General features: G+C 45.5%; 1 protein-coding gene across 2 annotated transcripts in view; it reads left to right on the forward strand.

The window, feature by feature from the left end:
* The first annotated feature begins 9,969 nt into the window (after window positions 1-9,969).
* The window catches only part of ATP2A2 (ATPase sarcoplasmic/endoplasmic reticulum Ca2+ transporting 2), a 51,224-nt gene continuing 39,828 nt past the window's right edge, over window positions 9,970-21,365 (forward strand). For both annotated transcript variants that reach the window (XM_069960913.1, XM_069960912.1), the window contains exons 1-4: window positions 9,970-10,512; window positions 13,991-14,008; window positions 14,092-14,174; window positions 19,194-19,298. In XM_069960913.1, coding sequence (XP_069817014.1) covers window positions 10,395-10,512; window positions 13,991-14,008; window positions 14,092-14,174; window positions 19,194-19,298 — 324 coding nt within the window. In that variant the 5' untranslated portion in view covers window positions 9,970-10,394. The remainder of the gene's footprint in view (window positions 10,513-13,990; window positions 14,009-14,091; window positions 14,175-19,193; window positions 19,299-21,365) is intronic.

Raw genomic sequence — 21,365 nt, forward strand, 5'->3', positions numbered from 1 at the left:
CCATGTCAGGAATTGCCCAGAGCAGCAGCAAATCCCCATAGAAATCTCCTCCTGCTCTCCAGGCAGGAAAGAATACACCACTTCCTCCATAACATACAGCAACTGATAAGGGATTTCAGGGAGTTAGGCAACACAGAGAGTAACAGGACTGATAGCTACCACAGGGGGATGCCTACTGGGGGTGGGGGAGTGCCAACCTGACTGGCGGGGGGGGGGGGGGGGGGGGGGTGCTTGGTAAGATACTGACTACTTGGAGGCCTACCTGTACTGAGGCATAACTGTAATATAAATGCAGAGAGGCTTAACTACTATATAACTAATATAACTACTATATATAAGAGAGGGCCTAACTAGTATATAGAGAAACAGAGTGGCCTAACTACTATATGAGGGCAGAGTGACCCTAACTAGTATATGGAGAAACAGAGTGGCCTAGCTACTATATGGGGGCAGGGAGGGCGTAACTAGTATATGGAGAAACAGAGTCGCCTAACTACTATATGGATGCAGAGAGGGCCTAACTAGTATATGGAGAAACTGAGTGGCCTAACTACTATATGGGTGCAGAGAGGGCCTAACTAGTATATGGAGAAACTGAGTGGCCTAACTACTATATGGGGGCAGAGAGGGCCTAACTAGTATATGGAGGAGTGGCCTAACTATTATATGGGGGCAGAGAAAGCCTAACTAGTATATGAAGAAACAGAGTGGCCTAACTACTATATGGGGGCAGAGAGGGCCTAACTAGTATATGGAGGATTGGCCTAACTACTATATGGGTGCATGGAAGGCCTAACTAGTATATGGAGAAACAGAGTGGCCTAACTACTATATGGGTGCAGAGAAGGCCTAACTAGTATATGAAGAAACAGAGTGCCCTAACTACTATATGGGGGCAGAGAGGGCCTAACTAGTATATGGAGAAACTGAGTGGCCTAACTACTATATGGGGGCAGAGAGGGCCTAACTAGTATATGGAGGAGTGGCCTAACTATTATATGGGGGCAGAGAAAGCCTAACTAGTATATGGAGAAACAGAGTGGCCTAACTACTATATGGGGGCAGAGAGAGCCTCACTAGTATATGGAGAAACAGAGTGGCCTAACTACTATATGAGGGTACTGAAGGGCAATACAGATGTGGAGGATAATGATGACGCTGGAGTAAGGAGCCTAAAATTTTGTCTGTCAGATGAGTAACATGTACTGTTTTTATACGTATTTTTATGCATAAATCTGTTTTAGTATTACTTGATCCTCCTATTTTTAACCTGCTCCTATAACCCTTGTGTCTTCTTGGAGAGGAGAAATCGTGCTTGCACACACATATCATGAGATGGTGGTATTATTTATATACCGTAGTATGGTGTACACCAATTTTTTTTGTCAGATGGCAATAATATTTATATAAACGTGTGTTATACTCTTTATTATCAAGAGATGGCAGTATTTTTTTTATATTTACAGTTATGTTATCTACCTAATTATCCTGCCATATGCTTCTTTATCATGAGATGGCAGTATTATTTATACATCAGGTTATTCAATTGACATAGTTACCTTTAGATGGCAATATTATTTATATATAAAGTATGGCCAGATTCACACATCTATAGCTGTCCGTAACCTGTCCGTGCTAGCACAAACCCCTTCATTGACAATATGGATCCGTGCTGCAAATATGGGATGTATTTTGGCTTATATATACACTGGTACCTTGGTTTAAGAGTAACCTGGATCAAGAGCGTTTTGCCAGAAGAGCTCACAGTTTTTCAAAATTGTAACTTGGATTAAGAGCATTGCTTTGGTGTAAGAGCTCCCTGTACTGTGTGGGAGGGGGAGGGGCATGGTCTGTATAGCAGGGTCTACAGCCCTGTACTCTGACCCAGGAAGTCTCCCTCACCTTCCAAATCATAGCAGATTCACTTCAGGCTGGGGCTTACATCAGGGGACAGGACTGTGGAGGTAATCTCTCCATAGCTGTAACCCCTCTCTCCCCGGACAGACAGTGCTGTTATACTGTGCCCACATCTGTCCTGCTCATTCCTTCATGCTCCCTGCAGTCTCTGTCAGTCCTTGTGTTTTCCATCCTCTCTATCCCTGCTACAAAGTGCCTGCACTTACACTCAGCTATACACACTGATGCTATAATGATCCTGCACTTACACTCAGCTATACACACTGCTGCTATAATGATCCTGCACTTACACTCAGCTATACACACTGCTGCTATAATGATCCTGCACTTACACTCAGCTATACACACTGCTGCTATAATGATCCTGCACTTACACTCAGCTATACACACTGCTGTATATAAAGTTTCTGTCTCTGTCCTCCAGCAGAGCTCGGTGAATCTCACTTCCTGATTGGTCCATGCTGAACACACACCCCTCCCCCATTGCTGTCATGTGACCACACAGACCTCTGACAGCAGCCCTGCTTCTCTATTCTAGCCTGTTGTACTACGCTACTGCATTATGGGGATCTGCATAAATAGATAGATAGATATGTAACAGAAAATCTAACCAGCACTGCTCAAAAATATTCGGGTGCCAGCGGTCCTGGATCCTGACCACAGATCGTTCCCAAATAGCAAATAGATAATCCACGGCACTCACAGGGTTAAACGGTGAAAAAAGTAAGTGATTTATTGCAGCATTCCAAAACAAGGCACAACGTTTCGGTAACCTCACGTTACCATCCTCAAGTGTCACACTTGAGGATGGTAACGTGAGGTTACCGAAACGTTGTGCCTTGTTTTGGAATGCTGCAATAAATCACTTACTTTTTTCACCGTTTAACCCTGTGAGTGCCGTGGATTATCTATTTGCTAGATAGATAGAGAGAAAGGGGTATACCAGTCATATAAGTACAATGAGATGGCACTATTATTTATATGTAGGTACATACCAGTCACATAAGTGTAATGAGAAGGCAGTATTAGAGAGAGAGAAGTATACCAGTCACATAATTATCATGAGATGGCAGTATTATTTATATATAGAGGTATATACCAGTCACATAGAATGAGATGGCAGTATTATATATATATATATATATATATATATATATATATATATATATATATATATAGTGGTGCCTTGGATTACTAACATAATTCGTTCCAGCACTGTGCTTGTAATACAAATCCACTCTTAAACCAAAGCAAATGTTCCTATAAGAAATCATAGAAATGCAAACAACTGGTTCCACCCCCCCAAAATAATGATTTATTATTCTGAATAACATGTAAAACAGATGAAACAAACATTCAGAAACAGCAGAATCTGTGATATTATAAGTTACTGTACAGTAATGGAGGGGATGGGAAACACAAGGGCCGACAGAGACTGCAGGGAGTATGAAAGAGTGAGCAGTACATATGTGGGCACATACATGCAGCGCTCTCTGTCCGGGGAGAGAGGGGTTACAGCTATGGAGAGATTACCTCCACAGTCCTGTCCCCTGATGTAAGCCCCAGCTTGAAGGGGATCTGCTATGATTTGGAAGGTGAGGGAGACTTCCTGGGCCAGAGTACAGGGCTGTAGACCACACTATGCAGACCATCCCCCTCCCCCACTCCCTCTCCCACCCAGAACAGGGAGCTCTTACACCAAAGCAATGCTCTTACACCAAGTCACAATTTTAAAAAAACTGTGAGCTCTTAAACCAAGTTACTCTTAAACCAAGGTACCACTGTATATATATATATATTAGTCAGATAATTATTATGAGATGCCTGAATTAAATAAAGGTATATATCAGCAGGGGCGGTCTTGGCATTTCTGGGGCCCCAAGCGAAGTTATGTCTGGGCCCCCCCCCGCGACACACGTTCCAAAACAATAGACCGCTGTGTGTTGCCCCCAGTAGTATATACCCCTTGTGCGCTACCGCCAGTAATATATACTCCTTGTGTGCTGCCCCCAGTAGTATATACCCCTTGTTTGCTTCCCCCAGTAGTATATAGACCCCTGTGTGTTCCCCCAGTTATATATAGCCCCCCTTGTGCTCCCCCAGAAGTATATAGACCTCCTGTGTGCTGCCCCAGTTGTATATAGACCCCCTGTGTGCTGCCCCCAGTTGTATATACCCCCTGTGTGCTCCCCCACTAGTATATAGGCCCCCTGTGTGCTCTCTCAGGGGTATTTAGCCCCCCTGTGTGCTCCCCCACTTGGATATAGACCTCCTGTGTACTCCCCCACTTGGATATAGACCCCTGTGTGCTCCTCCAGTAGTATATAAACCCCCTGTGTGGTTTCCCCAGTAGTATATAGACCCCCTGTGTGCTGCCCCATTTGTATACAGACCCCTGTGTGCTCCCCCAGTTATATATAGACCACCTGTGTGCCTCACAAGTAGCATATAGACCCCCTGTTTGTTGCCTTAGTAGTATATAGACCCCCTGTGTGCCCCGCCAGTAGTATATAGACCCCTGTGTGCTCCCCCAGTAGAATATAGCCCCCCTGTGTGCTCTCCCACTTGGATATACACCTCCTGTTTGCTCTCCAAGTTGTATATAGACCCCATTCTGCTGCCCCAAGTAGTATATAGACCCCCTGTGTGCTGCCCCCAGTAGTATATAGACCCCTCTGTGAAGCCCCAGTAGTCTATAGCCCCCCTGTGTGCTCCCCCTGTTATATAGCCCCCCTGAGTGATGCCCCCATTTATATAGACCCCCGATGTGCGCTCCCCCAGTTAAACAGACCCCTGTGTGCTCCCCCTCCCATATAGTATATAACAATAAAACAAACACTTATACTCACCTGGGTCCGGGCGTCTCCTCTTCTCTTCACTCTTGTGGCCGCAGGAAGGGTTTTCCCTGCGATCACAAGAGGCCGCACTCCCCTTGTCCTGGCGCCGATGCTCCAGTGATGTCACTGGAGCACCGACACCACAAGGACAGAGCGGCCACTTGTGACCACAGGGAAAACCCTTCCTGCGGCCACAAGAGTGACTGACAGGAAGGGAGCCAATGTCTCCCGCCCTGTCAGTGCTGCTGCTGCATGTAACTATGAGCGCTCATTACGAGTGCTCATAGTTACAGTTGAGATGGCAGCAGCGAGCGGGGCAGAGGCCCTGTCCAGCGGTCTTGAGCATAAGAGCGGGGCTTGGGGGCCCCCCTGGACGTTGGGGGCCCCAAGCGATCGCTTGGGTTGCTTGGTGCCAAAGACCGCCACTGTATATCAGTCACATAATTGTCATGAGATGGCAGATTATATATATATATATATAGTTATATACCAGTCAGATAATTATCATGAGATGGCAGATTATATATATATATATATATATATATATATATATATATATATATATATAGTTATATACCAGTCAGATAATTATCATGAGATGGCAGCATAAGCGAAATTTGGGGGGGGCAGTGGCTCCTGGGCCCACACTGGCAGGGGCCCACTGAGGTCTCAGAGGCTTAATGCTGTCTGCAAAAGCTATTTCTTTTGCAGACAGCCTGCAGAGTGAGGAAAGACCTGTGGTGACGTCATGAGGGGGCGGGGCTGAGAAGATGCTGATGCATGAAGGACATGTGATCATTGTCCTCTTATATCTCCTGTAATGTGATAGATAGATAGATAGATAGATAGATAGATAGATAGATAGATAGATAGATAGATAGGAGATAGATAGATAGGAGATAGATAGATAGATAGATAGATAGATAGGAGATAGATAGATAGATAGATAGATAGGAGATAGATAGATAGGAGATAGATAGATAGGAGATAGATAGATAGGAGATAGATAGATAGGAGATAGATAGATAGGAGATAGATAGATAGGAGATAGATAGATAGGAGATAGATAGGAGATAGATAGATAGATAGATAGATAGATAGATAGATAGATAGATAGATAGATAGGAGATAGTAGATAGATATATAGATAGATAGATAATATAGATAATATATAGGTGATAGATAGATAGATAGATAGATAGATAGATAGATAGATAGATAGATAGATAGATAGATAGATAGGAGATAGATAGATAGATAGATAGATAGATTAATAGATAGATAGATAGATAGATAGATAGATAGATAGGAAATGGATATCTAGCAGCTCATCACATATCTTGGATTGTACATGTATGATCACAACCAGCTCACCCCTTTGAGGCTATGTTCACACTGCATATGTTTCTGCACGTAGTTTTGAGGTTGATGCGTTCGCTTGAAAGTATACGATATACGCCCGCACAGTGCACACTACGTATGAGCTTACGGCTGGATCGTATACGGCGCCGTGAAAAATGAACAAGACCATTGTTTGAGGACGGAAATGTTTGTACTCACGGCCGTGGATTTCCATGCGGTCCCGTACGGAGAACTTATTTCAGCCAAATTGAACTTGATTTTTCGATCCAAAAGGTTCTGTGTGGTTTATTGGGCTGGGCGAAGATTTCCAAGTAAATGACCTGCCTCAGATCGCTTCGAAACAAGCTAGGGAAGCATAACTGTACTGCGGGCGTATGTTCGCGGTTCGTACGTATCTGTCGCATGTCGATTTTTCCCGCGCCCGTAGTTTCAGCAGCACATGTACGCCGGCGTACGAAATGCGGCCGGACTCATACGCAGTGTGAACATAGCCTTAATGTCTAAAAACTTATTACCTATACCACTATTATTTTTAGGCAAAGATAATCTGGTTAAAAGGGTTCTCCAGAATTAAGAAAAAAAAAACATAGTTTCTTTCGTCCAAAACAGCGCCACCCCTGCTCTTAGGTTGTGTGTGGTATCACAGCTTGGCACTATTCACTTCAGTTGAAAACCACACAAACTGAGGACAAGAGCGGTGCCGTCTGTGGAAGAAGGCAGCTATATTTTTCTAATCTTAAGCACTTTAGATTTTTTTGTGGTTCTATATATGAAATGTACAGAAGCTTCTTACACTGCTCTATATCCACTATGAGGAATGTAGAAGAATATTCCCTTTATTATTCAGAAGCCTTGTCACCTGCTGAGGTTCCCTATGGGTAAGGTTGGTTGGGGGCCGACTCAGACTCACTCACCCCCCCTAGGCTGAACCCCTAGCTACGGCCCTGGATGGCAGTATTATATATAGGTATATACCAGTCAGATAATTATTATATATAGGGGTATATACCAGTCAGATAATTATCATGAGATGGCAGTATTATATATAGGTATATACAGGGGCGGTCTTGGCATTTCTGGGGCCCCAAGCGAAGTTATGTCTGGCCTCCCCCCCCCCCCCCCCCTCAACACACGCTCCACAACAATAGACCGCTGTGTGCTGCCCCCAGTAGTATATACCCCTCGTGCACTACCGCCAGTAATATATACTCCTCGTGTGCAGCCCCCCAATAGTATATACCCCTTGTATCCTGCCCCCAGTAGTATATACCCCTTGTGTGCTTCCCCCAGTAGTATATAGACCCCTGTGTGTTCACTTATTTATATATGGCCCCCCCCGTGTGCTCCCCCAGAAGTATATAGACCTTCTGTGTGCTGCCCCAGTTGTATATAGACCCCCTGTGTGCTGCCCCCAGTCGTATATACCCACTGTGTGCTGCCCCCAGTTGTGTATATACCCCCTGTGTTCTCCCCCACTAGTATATAGCCCCCCTGTGTGCTCCCTCAGGGGTATTTAGCCCCCTTGTGTGCTCCCCCACTTGGATATAGACCTCCTATGTGCTCCCCCACTTGGATATAGACCCCTGTGTGCTCCTCCAGTTGTATATAAACCCTCTGTGTGGTTCCCCCAGTAGTATATAGACCCCCTGTGTGCCCCACCAGTATTATATAGACCCCTTGAGTCCTGCCTCAGTAGTATACAGACCCCTGTGTACTCCCCCAGTTATATATAGACCCCGTGTGCTGCCCCCAGCAGTATATAGACCCACTGTATGTTCCCCCAGTAGTATATAGACCCCCTGTGTGCCCCACCAGTAGTATATAGACCCCCTGTGTGCTCCCCCAGTAGTATATAGACCCCCTGTGTGCTCCCCCAGTAGTATATAGACCCCCTGTGTTCTCCCCCAGTAGTATATAGCCCCCCGTGTGCTCCCCCACTTGAATATAGACCTCCTGTGTGCTCTCCAAGTTGTATATAGACCCCATTCTGCTGCCCCAAGTAGTATATAGACCCCCTGTGTGCTGCTCCCAGTAGTATATAGACCCCTCTGTGAAGCCCTAGTAGTCTATAGCCCCTCTGTGTGCTCCCCCAGTTATATATAGCCCCCCCTGTGTGCTCCACCTGTTATATAGCCCCCCTGTGTGCTCCCCCTCCCATATAGTATATAACACAATAAAACAAACACTTATACTCACCTGGGTCCGGGCGTCTCCTCTTCTCTTCACTCTTGTGGCCGCAGGAAGGGTTTTCCCTGTGATCACAAGATGCCGCACTCCCGTTGTCCTGGCACCGATGCTCCAGTGATGTCACTGGAGCACCGACACCACAAGGACAAAGCTGCCACTTGTGACCGCAGGGAAAACCCTTCCTGCGGCCACAAGAGTGACTGACAGGAAGGGAGCCAATGGTTCCCGCCCTGTCAGTGCTGCAGCATGTAACTATGAGCGAGCGGGGCAGCGGCCCTGTCCAGCCGTCTTGAGCACAAGAGCGGGGCATGGGGGCCCCCTTGGATGTTGGGGGCCCCAAGCGATCGCTTGGGGTGCTTGGTGCCAAAGACCGCCACTGGGTATATACCAGTCAGATAATTATCATGAGATGGCAGTATTATATATAGGTATATACCAGTCAGATAATTATCATGAGATGGCAGTATTATATATAGGGGTATATACCAGTCAGATAATTATCATGAGATGGCAGTATTATATATAGGTATATACCAGTCAGATAATTATCATGAGATGGCAGTATTATATATAGGTATATACCAGTCAGATAATTATCATGAGATGGCAGTATTATATATAGGGGTATATACCAGTCAGATAATTATCATGAGATGGCAGTATTATATATAGGGGTATATACCAGTCAGATAATTATCATGAGATGGCAGTATTATATATAGGGGTATATACCAGTCAGATAATTATCATGAGATGGCAGTATTATATATAGGTATATACCAGTCAGATAATTATCATGAGATGGCAGTATTATATATAGGTATATACCAGTCAGATAATTATCATGAGATGGCAGTATTATATATAGGGGTATATACCAGTCAGATAATTATTATATATAGGGGTATATACCAGTCAGATAATTATTATATATAGGGGTATATACCAGTCAGATAATTATTATATATATAGGTATATACCAGTCAGATAATTCTCATGAGATGGCAGTATTATATATAGGGGTATATACCAGTCAGATAATTATTATATATAGGGGTATATACCAGTCAGATAATTCTCATGAGATGGCAGTATTATATATAGGGGTATATACCAGTCAGATAATTCTCATGAGATGGCAGTATTATATATAGGGGTATATACCAGTCAGATAATTATTATATATAGGTATATACCAGTCAGATAATTCTCATGAGATGGCAGTATTATATATAGGGGTATATACCAGTCAGATAATTCTCATGAGATGGCAGTATTATATATAGGGGTATATACCAGTCAGATAATTCTCATGAGATGGCAGTATTATATATAGGGGTATATACCAGTCAGATAATTCTCATGAGATGGCAGTATTATTTCTTGGCCTGTTCCTCCCTCATCCGCTTGCTGTATTCCCGGGTTACGGAGTGCGGCACACTACATTACACCCCGGTTAGGTCACCCATCAGTAGCAGTGTAGCCGGGGCCGGGACACACGAGGCGCCCAGTGAGAGCTCCGCCCACTACAACCTCAGCTGAGCGCAGGCCGAGCTCCCCCACTGGGACACTTCGCGCTACGTCATCATGATCCGGGATCCTGCCGGGGAGGAGGAGGAGGGGAGACGGGGCGTGGCGTGATGACGCGGAGCTCGACCAATCAGAGTCGTCCACATGCAGCGATCGCGAGCCCGGAGCAGCCTCAGAATAAAATGCTATAGCGGCTGGACGGCTCTGCCACTAGAAGCGGCGGCGGAGGAGATACGGGAACACAGCAGCCCGGGCGGCGGCGGACACAAGGGAGGAAGCCATATACACAACAAAAGGGAGGCCGCACTAAGGGAACCGGCCCGGGACTGAGCACACACACCGGAGGAACACTCCACAAACAGCCCCGGCCGGCCAGCGATCGATATCAGGGAACCGGCAGCGGCGGATGAAGAATAAGCGGCCATCATCCCCGCCCGGCTGCTGACAGACACCCGTATGGGCAGAGAGCTGCTGTGAGGGGGGACACCGCCGGCCTATTGTGCGCTCTGACTGCACTGAGCGAGCGACGACGACGACGACGGGGGCACCGACCCGGCCGCCATGGAGAACGCACACACCAAGACGGTGGAGGAGGTGCTGGCGCACTTCAACGTGAACGAGAGCACGGGGCTGGGCCTGGAGCAGGTCAAGAAGCAGAAGGAGCGATGGGGCCCCAACGGTATGTGCCCGGGAAGGCGCCACTTCCTGTCAGGGCCTGAGCCTAGCCGGCAGCACGGGGGCCCGCAGAAGATGGCGGCCCGGAGGCAACCGCGTGTGCTGCCTCATCCACACCTCACACCGGGGGTTACTTATGTTTGGCCATCTACTTATATAGACCAGGGATGGGGAACCTTCGGCCTTACAGCTGTTGCAAAACTACAATTCCCATCATGCCTGGACAGCCGAAGGCTGTCCAGGCATGATGGGAGTTGTAGTTTTGCATCAACTGGAGAGCCAAAGGTTCCCTATCCCTGGGTTATTCCCACCTTTTCCACAACTACAGCCCCTATTATGCTTGTAGCTATGCAACAGGTTGAGGGTGACGACCAAAGCCTCTTAGGGCTTGCTGGGAGTTATAGTCCGTCAGCCTTAGTAAATCATACGTTTTGTTGTATGGCGGCATGTTACGTTCTCTTCTATGCGCCATTTTTGTTACTCTCGCCAAGACAGTGTTGTCTAACGGTCCGTTTACACAAAGCGATAATTCGCCCATTTGATCGTTTAATCGATTTTAGAACGAATAAGAATAAATTGTTAGAAAAGACATTATTGCGATCGTTTTTAAGATCGCTTAAAGGGGTACTCCGGGCCAAGGGTATATTGGGGTTCCAGGACCTGGTCCCGGATCGTGCCGCACTGTACTCCCATCCCGCGGCCACTTCCTGGTTAAGGCTGCGGCATAGGACGTGACGTCTCAAGGCAGCTCTGCCATTCAGCGGTCGTAGCCTCGGCCGCTGAATGGAAGAGCTGCCTTGAGACGTCACGTCTCATGCCGCAGCTCTAACCAGGTAGCGGCCGCAGGATGAGAGTACGGGGCGGCACGATCCGGGTAGGTGCTGGAACCGGGGAGGTAAGTGACCTCCGGCTTCAATTTTCACCCCCTCCCCCGGCGATCCCCCCCCCGGCCCAGAGTACCCCGTTAAGCCCATCTCGCACATGGGGGGAATCGTTGAAAGACTGTTTACACAAAGCGATCTGCGAATTTTTAGCGAACAACCAACGACTATTTGAGAACGTGATGAAAGATCACAATGAACGCTTTTTTGCTTGATCGTTGGCCGATTATCGCTCAGATGCCATAGTTATTGCCAAAATTTGAATGATGATCGTTTCGTGTAAACGCACAAGTTATCGCCGTCATGTTATAGAGCGGGAAGAGCTGAGCTTGTTGATATATATCATAGGAAAAGATTCAGTATAACTTAATTAAAATCCCTGATCATTGTGTATTTAAAGGCCCTATTCCACCAACAGATCTGACGACAGATTATCTGCCAAAGATTTGAAGCCAAAGCCAGGAGTGGATTTGAAAAAAAGGCGAAATCCAGTCTTTCCTTTATGATCTGTTCTCTGTTTATAGTCTGTTCCTGGATTTGGCTTCAAATCTTTGGCAGATAATCTGTCGTCAGATCTGTTGGTGTAATAGGGCCTTAAGAGTCCAGTGGGCGGAGTCACTCATGGACTAGACTTTTTCAAGGAATAAATTATAAGTTAGACTCAATATTTTCGCATAATGATATATATCTATGCGTTCAGTAGTTCCTGCTCTATAACATGATGGTGATTACATGTTTTCATGGTGACAGATTCCCTTTAAATGAATTTTTGGGGTGGTTGTAGGAGTTTAGTATCTGATTTTTAACCTGAAGTAAAGACTGCGTTCTGCGGGGTGGGTGCAAAGTAGATGTACAAGAGAGACAGACAGAGGGGGCCGATGTAATCCTGGTATGGACAGGAGACGGCTCCATCACTTATAGGTAAGAGCAGGAAAAAACACCTCAAAACCAGCACGGAAACCAGAGGGGATTTTGGTGCTGATTTTTATGAGGCTTCGATTGACAATGTGGAATTGCAGTGTAGTCAGATGTTGCGACTTTGTTTTACTAAACATTGGAGAATATACAGGGGTGATGACTTTAGGTGAAACTGTGGATTTGGGAAGTGTCAAATATAAATTTTTGTTGTTTGTTTAACAAGCCCTTAAGTTGGGGTTCACAGACGGACAAGGTTTGGTCTGTCGTTTTATTATGCTGGGGTTCACGCACAGGGTTTGGTCTGTAGTTTGGGGTTCACACGCAGGGCTCTGGCTGTAGTTTGGGGTTCACATGCAAGGCTCGGACTGTAGTTTGGGGTTCATGTGCAGGGTTTTTTCTGTAGTTTGGGGTTCACACACAGGGCTCGGGCTGTAGTTTGGGGTACACACACAGGGCTCGGGCTGTAGTTTGGGGTACACACACACAGGGCTCGGGCTGTAGTTTGGGGTACACACACAGGGCTCGGGCTGTAGCTTGGGGTACACACACAGGGCTCGGGCTGTAGTTTGGGGTACACACACACAGGGCTCGGGCTGTAGTTTGGGGTACACACACACAGGGCTCGGGCTGTAGTTTGGGGTACACACACACAGGGCTCGGGCTGTAGTTTGGGGTACACACACACACAGGGCTCGGGCTGTAGTTTGGGGTACACACACACACAGGGCTCGGGCTGTAGTTTGGGGTACACACACACAGGGCTCGGGCTGTAGTTTGGGGTACACACACACAGGGCTCGGGCTGTAGTTTGGGGTACACACACACAGGGCTCGGGCTGTAGTTTGGGGTACACACACACAGGGCTCGGGCTGTAGTTTGGGGTTCACACACAGGGCTCGGGCTGTAGTTTGGGGTTCACACACACAGGGCTCGGGCTGTAGTTTGGGGTACACACACACAGGGCTCGGGCTGTAGTTTGGGGTACACACACACACAGGGCTCGGGCTGTAGTTTGGGGTACACACACACTGCTCGGGCTGTAGTTTGGGGTACACACACACACACACACTGCTCGGGCTGTAGTTTGGGGTACACACACACACACACACACGGCTCGGGCTGTAGTTTGGGGTTCTCGCACACGGCTCGGGCTGTAGTTTGGGTTCTCGCACACGGCTCGGGCTGTAGTTTGGGGTTCTCACACACAGGGTTTGGTCTGTAGCATTAACCAAAACCAGGAGAGACTGCGCCAGGAATGTAGTGGAAAAATCTCCCCCTTTTCTGTGTCTTTGACCCATTCCTGTTCTGGCTGATCATACTGATCCCAGTGGTGTGTGTGTTACCCCTAAAGAGATCAGCAGATCTGACATACAGAATCCATCCCTGGCGTCAGCCTGTCCCTATGACTAACATCCCTGGACTGCGTCTCTAGAGCCGGGCATGTAGAGTAAGTGCAGGGCAGCAGGATCCATCCAGCATGGCAGCAGTGCTGCTTGTAGTTGTAGGCCGGCGCTGAGTCATGGGAGTGGATTTCTTTGGCGCGGCGCTGTCAGGATCGCTTCCCTACCTTGGAATATTTACACAACTGTCTTGTGTTTTATATAAACATTTGATACTAATGGTTTCCTCTTCTCTCCCTCCCTCCTCTCTCCGCACATGCTCCTGGATCACCGACCACATCAGAATTACCTGCAGAAGAAGGTACGTGCCCCTTGTGATGTCCGACCAGACCTCCCTGTATTTGTGCCACTCAATGTGACAAGTTTTCCTTTCTCTTTCCTTAGGGAAAACACTATGGGAATTGGTGATTGAACAGTTTGAAGACTTACTAGTTAGAATCTTGTTACTTGCTGCCTGTATATCATTTGTAAGTATATACTGAATCCTATTATTAGTCTTGTATTTGGGACATTTATAGAGCGGTGTATATACAGTACATGTTTTAGAGTTGTTATCCTTTACACCAGGGGTAGGGAACCTTGGCTCTTTAACTGTTCCAAAACTACAACTCCCATCATGCCTGGACAGCCAAAGCTTTAGCTTTGGCTGTGCAGGCATGATGAGAGTTGTAGTTTTGCAACTTTACACTAAAGATGGAGATATAAGATAGGGACCAGGGATTTTATTATGTTGAATGTTACTACAGCCTGAAGTGACTGATAGAAGATGTACTGCACATCTAAAGCCGGTTTAGTATATATTGTGTAGATGAAGTGTGGATAGTGCAGATAATCTGTATGTGGAAGGATGGGCAGAATACATCAGTTGGTGGTCACTATTGATCTAGAACAAATGTGTCAAACCTACAATTCCCATCATGCTTGGACAGCTAAAGCTTTGGTTTTCCAGGCATGATGGGAATCGTAGTTTAGCGACAGCTGGAGGGCCCAAGTTTGACAACCCTGATCTAGAAGTTGCGTGCCTCCTTTTGAAGCAACTGGTGTCAGAGAGTGTTATGGATTTGTAATTTACTTAAAAAAATCTCAAGCCTTCAAGTACTTATCAGCTGCTGTATGTCCTGCAGGAAGTAGTGTATTCTTTCCAGTCTGACGCAGTGCTCTCTGCTGCCACCTCTGTCGATGTCAGTAACTGTCCAGAGCAGGAAAGGATTTCTATGCGGATTTGCTGCAGCTCTGGACAGTTCCTGACATGGACAGAGGTGGCAGCAGAGAGCACTATGTCAGACTGGAAAGAATACACCACTTCCTGCAGGATATACAGTAGCTGATAAGTACTGGAAGATAAATAGAAGCATTTTACAAATCTATATTTTCTGACACCAGTTGATTTGAAAGAAGAAAAAAAAACGGAGTACCCCTTTAAGGCCAGCTGTGAAAGCATGGAGAACTAATGTGACCCTGACTCTCTTGTCCTTTCTCTACGTAATACTCTTTTCCCAGTGGCTCCAAGTCGAATGACAATTGGTGGCAGAGGTGACTCAGTTCTTGACCAAATTTAGTAACTGACCTTTAATGAAGGGGAGATTTGGAATAATATATTCCTCCTGGGCCCAGAAGAGATAGCATCTGTTACCAGACATGGCACGGATAATATGCTGCAGTCATGTAAGGCTTTTATCCCTCCGTCCCAACGGCTGTAGCTACCTGCAGGCTGCCCCAACAGAGCGCGCAGCATGCAGCCGGGTCACACTAGGCAAACAGGTCGGCTTGTGTTGTAATGTAAACAGTTATACATCTTACTGACAGGGCAGGAGTGCGGAGTGTAAAAGTTCCTAGTTGTTGTTCGAGCACATTGCTTAAAAGATTTCACAATAGTTTGTGATCGGATTGTGTACAGTGCTTCAGTTCTTGTAGATTTCAGGCATCTTCAGATACTGCATATTGGCTTTCTGGATCGGTACTGCTTTATGGTTGTCTAAGGATATACTTACTATGCTTTGCAGCACGCCTGAGGATCACTTGCTGCAGCTCTTATTTACCCAGAGGGAATTGTTCGTGGGGAACAATAGATCTAGTGTTAACTTTACCTTCCATTGAAAGGGCTATCCCCCAACTTGAAAGTTATCCCCAATCAGCAGGATGACAGATTGTTTGGAAACACCTAGAAACATACAATATTTTAAAAAAAACCCTGCTCCATCTAGTCGCCCTGTTAGTATTTCCCTTATTATTATTATTATTATTATTTTAGGATAGATATATGTATATACCAGGCAGGTTACATTCTGTTATTGTAGATTTACCAACCACATCTGCTGGGAGTTTCTTCCAAGTATCTACTACTCTTTTAGTAAAGTCATATTTACTCACATTGCCTCTGATCATTCCCCCCAATAATATGGTATTCTGTAATGTATCCCTGCCCATTGGAAATGAAATGGCTTTGAGCAATAAGCAACTTCTCAAGAAATTTAGCACACAGAGAGGAACGTTGCGTCTGCCTCCTATGAACAGGACAGCATGCGTTTCTTCTTCATTGCAGTTTTATTTTCTTACCAAAATGGATAAGTAGCTGTAGTGGTGGAGCAGCACTAGTTACTTATTCCTGATGTGGGGCCTTGTTTGGTTGTGCTGTGACGGGCACAAATATTTCTGGATGCTTCTGCACTCTGGATGGAAGCTGCAGTATTTGTATTCCTGTTACTCTGTGGCCGCAGGATCTAGAGGAATAGCCCGAGCAGATGCAAGGCTCCCTGGATGCCGACTGTAACATGCTGCCTGTTCTGTAGGATGGACGAGGGGATATCTCGCATCACAGTTGCAGTTTTTAAAGCGGTTATCCAGCTTTGGAAAAACGTAGCCACTTTCTTCCAGAGACAGCATCACTTTTGTCTCTAGTTTGGGTGCAGGTTTTGCAACTTCGTTCCATTGAAGCTTAATTGCAAATCAGACCTGAACTGGAGACAAAAGCAGTGCTGTCCCTGGAAGAAAGTGGCCATGGTTTAAACCCCTTTAACTTTCCATCCAGCTATGTCTAGTGCATACTATGGATAACCTGAGAAGTTGTATGTCCCACGGTGCCCTCGTATTTCAGGGGGATCCAGCACTTGTAAAGGAAGGAGCTTTATTCCTTTTTCTAAAAAATGACACATGATCACCATTGGGCAGGGACCCCACAGCATATCAGACACGGTTTGAGCTCATGCATACAGTGTAACCGGTGCTACGACCTGTTCTTAGAAGTCAGTGACTCTTACAGGATAAGACTAAAAGTGGGATGAATTGCCACATGGTTATTGTGAGGGTATTCCTAATCCATGGAGATAGCCAGTATCCTGGATTATTTCTGTACAGTACCTTAGGCAGTCAGCATAGATGCTCCTGATGGGGGTGCGGGGCTTTTGTTAGCCATCTGTAGGGGGGGGGATGGGGTCAAGATCACCAGCTGTCCATTCTTGGGACAAAAGAGGATTGACCCCATTGTGTTTTATTCCATTGTCTTTTGATTCCTCAGTAGATCTTCATTATATCTCACTCAATGCACAGTGCTGGAGATGTCTGCCAGTGTCTCCCCTTCCTTCCTCTATATGTGATCAGTTCTGCACACCTGACCGTATTCAGCTAGTTATTTATCTGTGTCCTTTAAAGGGGTAGTTCACCATATTTTTTTCCTTCTAAATCAACTGGTACCATAAAGCTCCAGATGATTGGAATTTACTTCTTCTAAAAAAAAAAAATCTCCAGTCTTCCAGTACTTATCAGCTGCTGTATGTCCTCCAGGAAGTGGTGTATTCTGTCCAATCTGTGTTCAGAGCAGAAGAAAATCCCCATAGAAAACCCTTAATGCTCTCAAGACTGGAAGGAATAGACCACTTCCTGCAGGACATACAGCAGCTGATAACTACTAGAAAAACTTGAGATTTTTTTTTTTAAATAGTAGTAAAACACTAATCTCTGGCACTAGTGGATTTTAAAGAAACTAATTTTTGGTCAACTTCTCCTTTAAGGCCGGATTATATGGCTCAATCCACACTGTAAACGAGTGCCGATCTGATAGACTACATGCCTCAATAATCCAGTGGTCAGAGCTTCATGCAGCCCTTTCCATTAAGTAGCTGTTAACTAAGGGGGTCAGCGATAATTTTTCCGTCACGGATGACCCCCATCACCACTGACATGTTGGTTCTAGATGGGCCCCATACACCTTATATTAACAGCCGAATCAGCCGTGACCGACGGGTTTTGCCAATCAAAGCCCAAAGTATATGGGGATCCTTTAGCTGTCGTCTTTTCTAGAGATCGTTGTCCTTGAGAATTCCGGAAACATGGAGCCGGAGCAACGAGGCACATTGTGTTTCCTCTTATATATTTGTCTTCCCCCAGGGAACCTATAGTGTTCTTGCTTAGTTAATGGTGGGAACGTATGGATTGTGGACATGGGAACTCTGTGAAATGTATGTATCTCATCCTTGTGTATAGACAGAAGTGCGGCCTGTCGTCCTGTCTAGGATAATTTATAGGATGTTGTTGGCTTGTTTAGTCCGTCCCGGCTCATGTTCTCATAGGCCTGTGTGAGGATTCCGTCCCCGCTAGATGAGATGCGGGGGGGGGGGGGGGGGATGCCTTTGGCACGCCACTCTCATGTTTAGCATTTCTTCTCCAGTTCCTCCATAACCCTTGATAATGTTTGCTGTAGCGGAGCGTTGTACGTCGGGAAGCACAGTTACTTTATACTTGAGGACATGTTTGTTATGATCTTGTGTACATAACACAGCTCCATTCCTGCATTGTTACAGCTCCTATATTTTGGAGCCCTTTGCAGCTGTCTCTCCCCGAAGGGCAGACCACTTACTGTAGAGCGCTAATTTATTTATTCCACCCTCCATATTGGCCCGGCCATAACGATTTTTCCCATGTTTGCCTCTGAGTTTAGTTGTCCCTGTGGTCTCATGTATTAGTTAATGAACCGAGACGCTTAAAGGGGTACACTGGAGGGGGGGAAAATTGTTGTCAAATTAATTGGTGTCAAGATTTGTAAATCACTTCTATTTAAAAATCTTAGGTCTTACAGTATTTAACAGCTGCTGTATGTCCTGCAGGAAATGGTGTATTTTTTCCAGTCTGACATAGTGCTCTCTGCTGCCACCTCTGTCCATGTCAGGAACTGTCCAGAGCAGCAGCAAATCCCCATAGAAATCCTCTCCTGTTCTGGACAGTTCCTGACATGGACAGAGGTGGCAGCAGAGAGCACTGTCAGACTGGAAAGAATACACCATTTCCTGCAGGACATACAGCAGCTAATAAGTACTGGAAGGGTGGATTGTGTTTTTTTAATACAAGTAATGTACAGGTCTGTATAACTTTCTGTTACCAGTTGATTTGAGAAAAAAAAGTCTCTGGGATACCCCTTTAACTGCAGAAGTATGAGATGACTTATGATGACTGTCTGGGCATTGTTTACCATGAATTTTCCTCTTTTTTTGCAGGTATTGGCTTGGTTTGAGGAAGGTGAAGAAACAATCACAGCCTTTGTAGAGCCTTTTGTAATTCTCCTTATATTAGTAGCCAACGCCATTGTGGGTGTGTGGCAGGTAAGTGAATGTGTGGGCTAGTGGTGGTCACCTTTCTGTACCATTTGCTTCATTAGTACATGTGGCAGGCTTACAGTCTTGGGATGCTACATACACAAGCTCTCTTACAGGGCACAGTACTGTGCAGCAGAAACTCTTTGCATTTTTTCCCATAGTTCTTTGCATTTCCATACTTAATATTTGGATGAACCTTTACTTCTAACTAGACATGAGCCAGTCTCCAGCATGCTCTGGTTCGTCCAGACCCAAACGTTTTTGCATTTTAGTAACCAGCGGCTGAACAAGTTGGATGCAGCCTGGTAAACTTGAACACAGTCATAGGTTGTATCCATGTTTTCCAGGATTCCTTAGAGTGGCATCCAACTACTTCAGCTACCAGTAATCAAATGCAGAGCATTCGGGTTCATGCTCGAGATTCACTCATCTCTACTCCTCATAACACAAATCTGACGACCGTGTTTAAGGGGTTATCCGGCGAAAATCTTTTTCTTTTCATATCAAGCTTTGTCAGAAACTTATAAAGATTTGTCATTTACTTCTATTTAAAAATCTCCAGTCTTCCAGTACTTATCAGCAGCTGTATGCCCTGTAGGAAGTGATGTTTTCTTTCCCGTCTGACACGGTGCTCTTTGCTGCCACCTCTGTCCATGTCAGGAACTGTCCAGAACAGTAGCAAATCCCCATAGAAAACACTCTCCTGCCCTGGGCAGTTCCTGACATGGACAGAGGAGGCAGCAGAGAGCACTGAGTCAGACTAGAAAGAATATACCACTTCCTGCAGGACTTACAGCAGGTGATAAGTACTGGAGGAGTCCTGTGCATGAGCCTTATTCTGATTGAGGTGTCTCATGCACGGAACTCGGTTGGCGTGGGACATATCCACAGCAATGCCATGTTCTAATATCTGCTGCACACTGATCTGTGCAGATTTCCATATGATGGGTACACTTTAACTAAACAGGTCTGTAGCGGATACAGGTCTGCACTACTTTCAGCACACTGACGTATGTATGTTTGTATGCTTGTCTCTTTTCCTGGGAATCTATTCTACACCGGTATAAAGTGCAGTAAAGCTGGTCAGTGTACCGAGTGCCTTGTGGCAATTGCTGCAATTTCCTATTGCACAAGTCTTAGTTTTGCAATCAGCCAACATATCCATGATCCCTGGTGTCTTAAACAAGGTTATTATACTGTATATTCTGTTCCATTACGCAATGTGGTGTGCATTTTAATGCCAAATCCCCACCACTTCCTTTGTCCAATATTGCAACTCCATCCTTATTGGAGTGAATAATGCTGAATGGCAGCGGTAGATTTCACATAGACAATTCTTTTATTAAAGTATGTATAGAAAGTAATCCCTATCCTAGAGAGATTGCACAAGTCCATATGCTGCACTACATGCAGGTATAAACCGTAACTACTTCTTAATTAATATGCAGTATATAGGGTTATATGATGTGCCCTAATTCATAGATGCCTCTGTATTTCTGGCATTTGTCAGGCCATTCTAAATGAAACTATGATTTGCAACTTATATACTGAAATTTATATATATATTTTTTTCTTTAAGTACCAGTAACCCCAAATAACCCGACATGTGAATTGGGAATAAAAAAATCATGACTTGGGTTTGTTATCTCTCACATTGGAGTGACTGAATCCTGCCATAATGTTGTGACAGATGGTGCTTGATGCTGACTCAGCAGATCTGGAGTTTTCAGTATAGCGTGTTCCTGTTTCTTCTCTTGCAATCATTTCTTCTCTTCCATCTTTGCTGTAAGCCTATGTTCCCACACAGTATTTTTTACCAAAACCAGGAGTGGATTGCAAACACAGAAAGCCTATGTTCACACACTGTTGAAATCAGCAGGTTCACGTATATGAACCCTGTGGCCGCTTAATCACCTTTTTCTGGCATCGTTCGTCTTATATTTATACGTGCTGCTGTTTAGGGATATTGAATCTTATAAAAATGTGCAAATTAACTGGTTGGGATCACTGGGACCGTTCCTTGACCCCCCAGAGTACCCGATGGCCCTCAAGCATATTACAGCCTGCTGCTTA

The sequence above is a fragment of the Dendropsophus ebraccatus genome, chromosome 3 (genome assembly GCF_027789765.1).
Source record: "Dendropsophus ebraccatus isolate aDenEbr1 chromosome 3, aDenEbr1.pat, whole genome shotgun sequence".
NCBI lineage: Eukaryota > Metazoa > Chordata > Amphibia > Anura > Hylidae > Dendropsophus > Dendropsophus ebraccatus.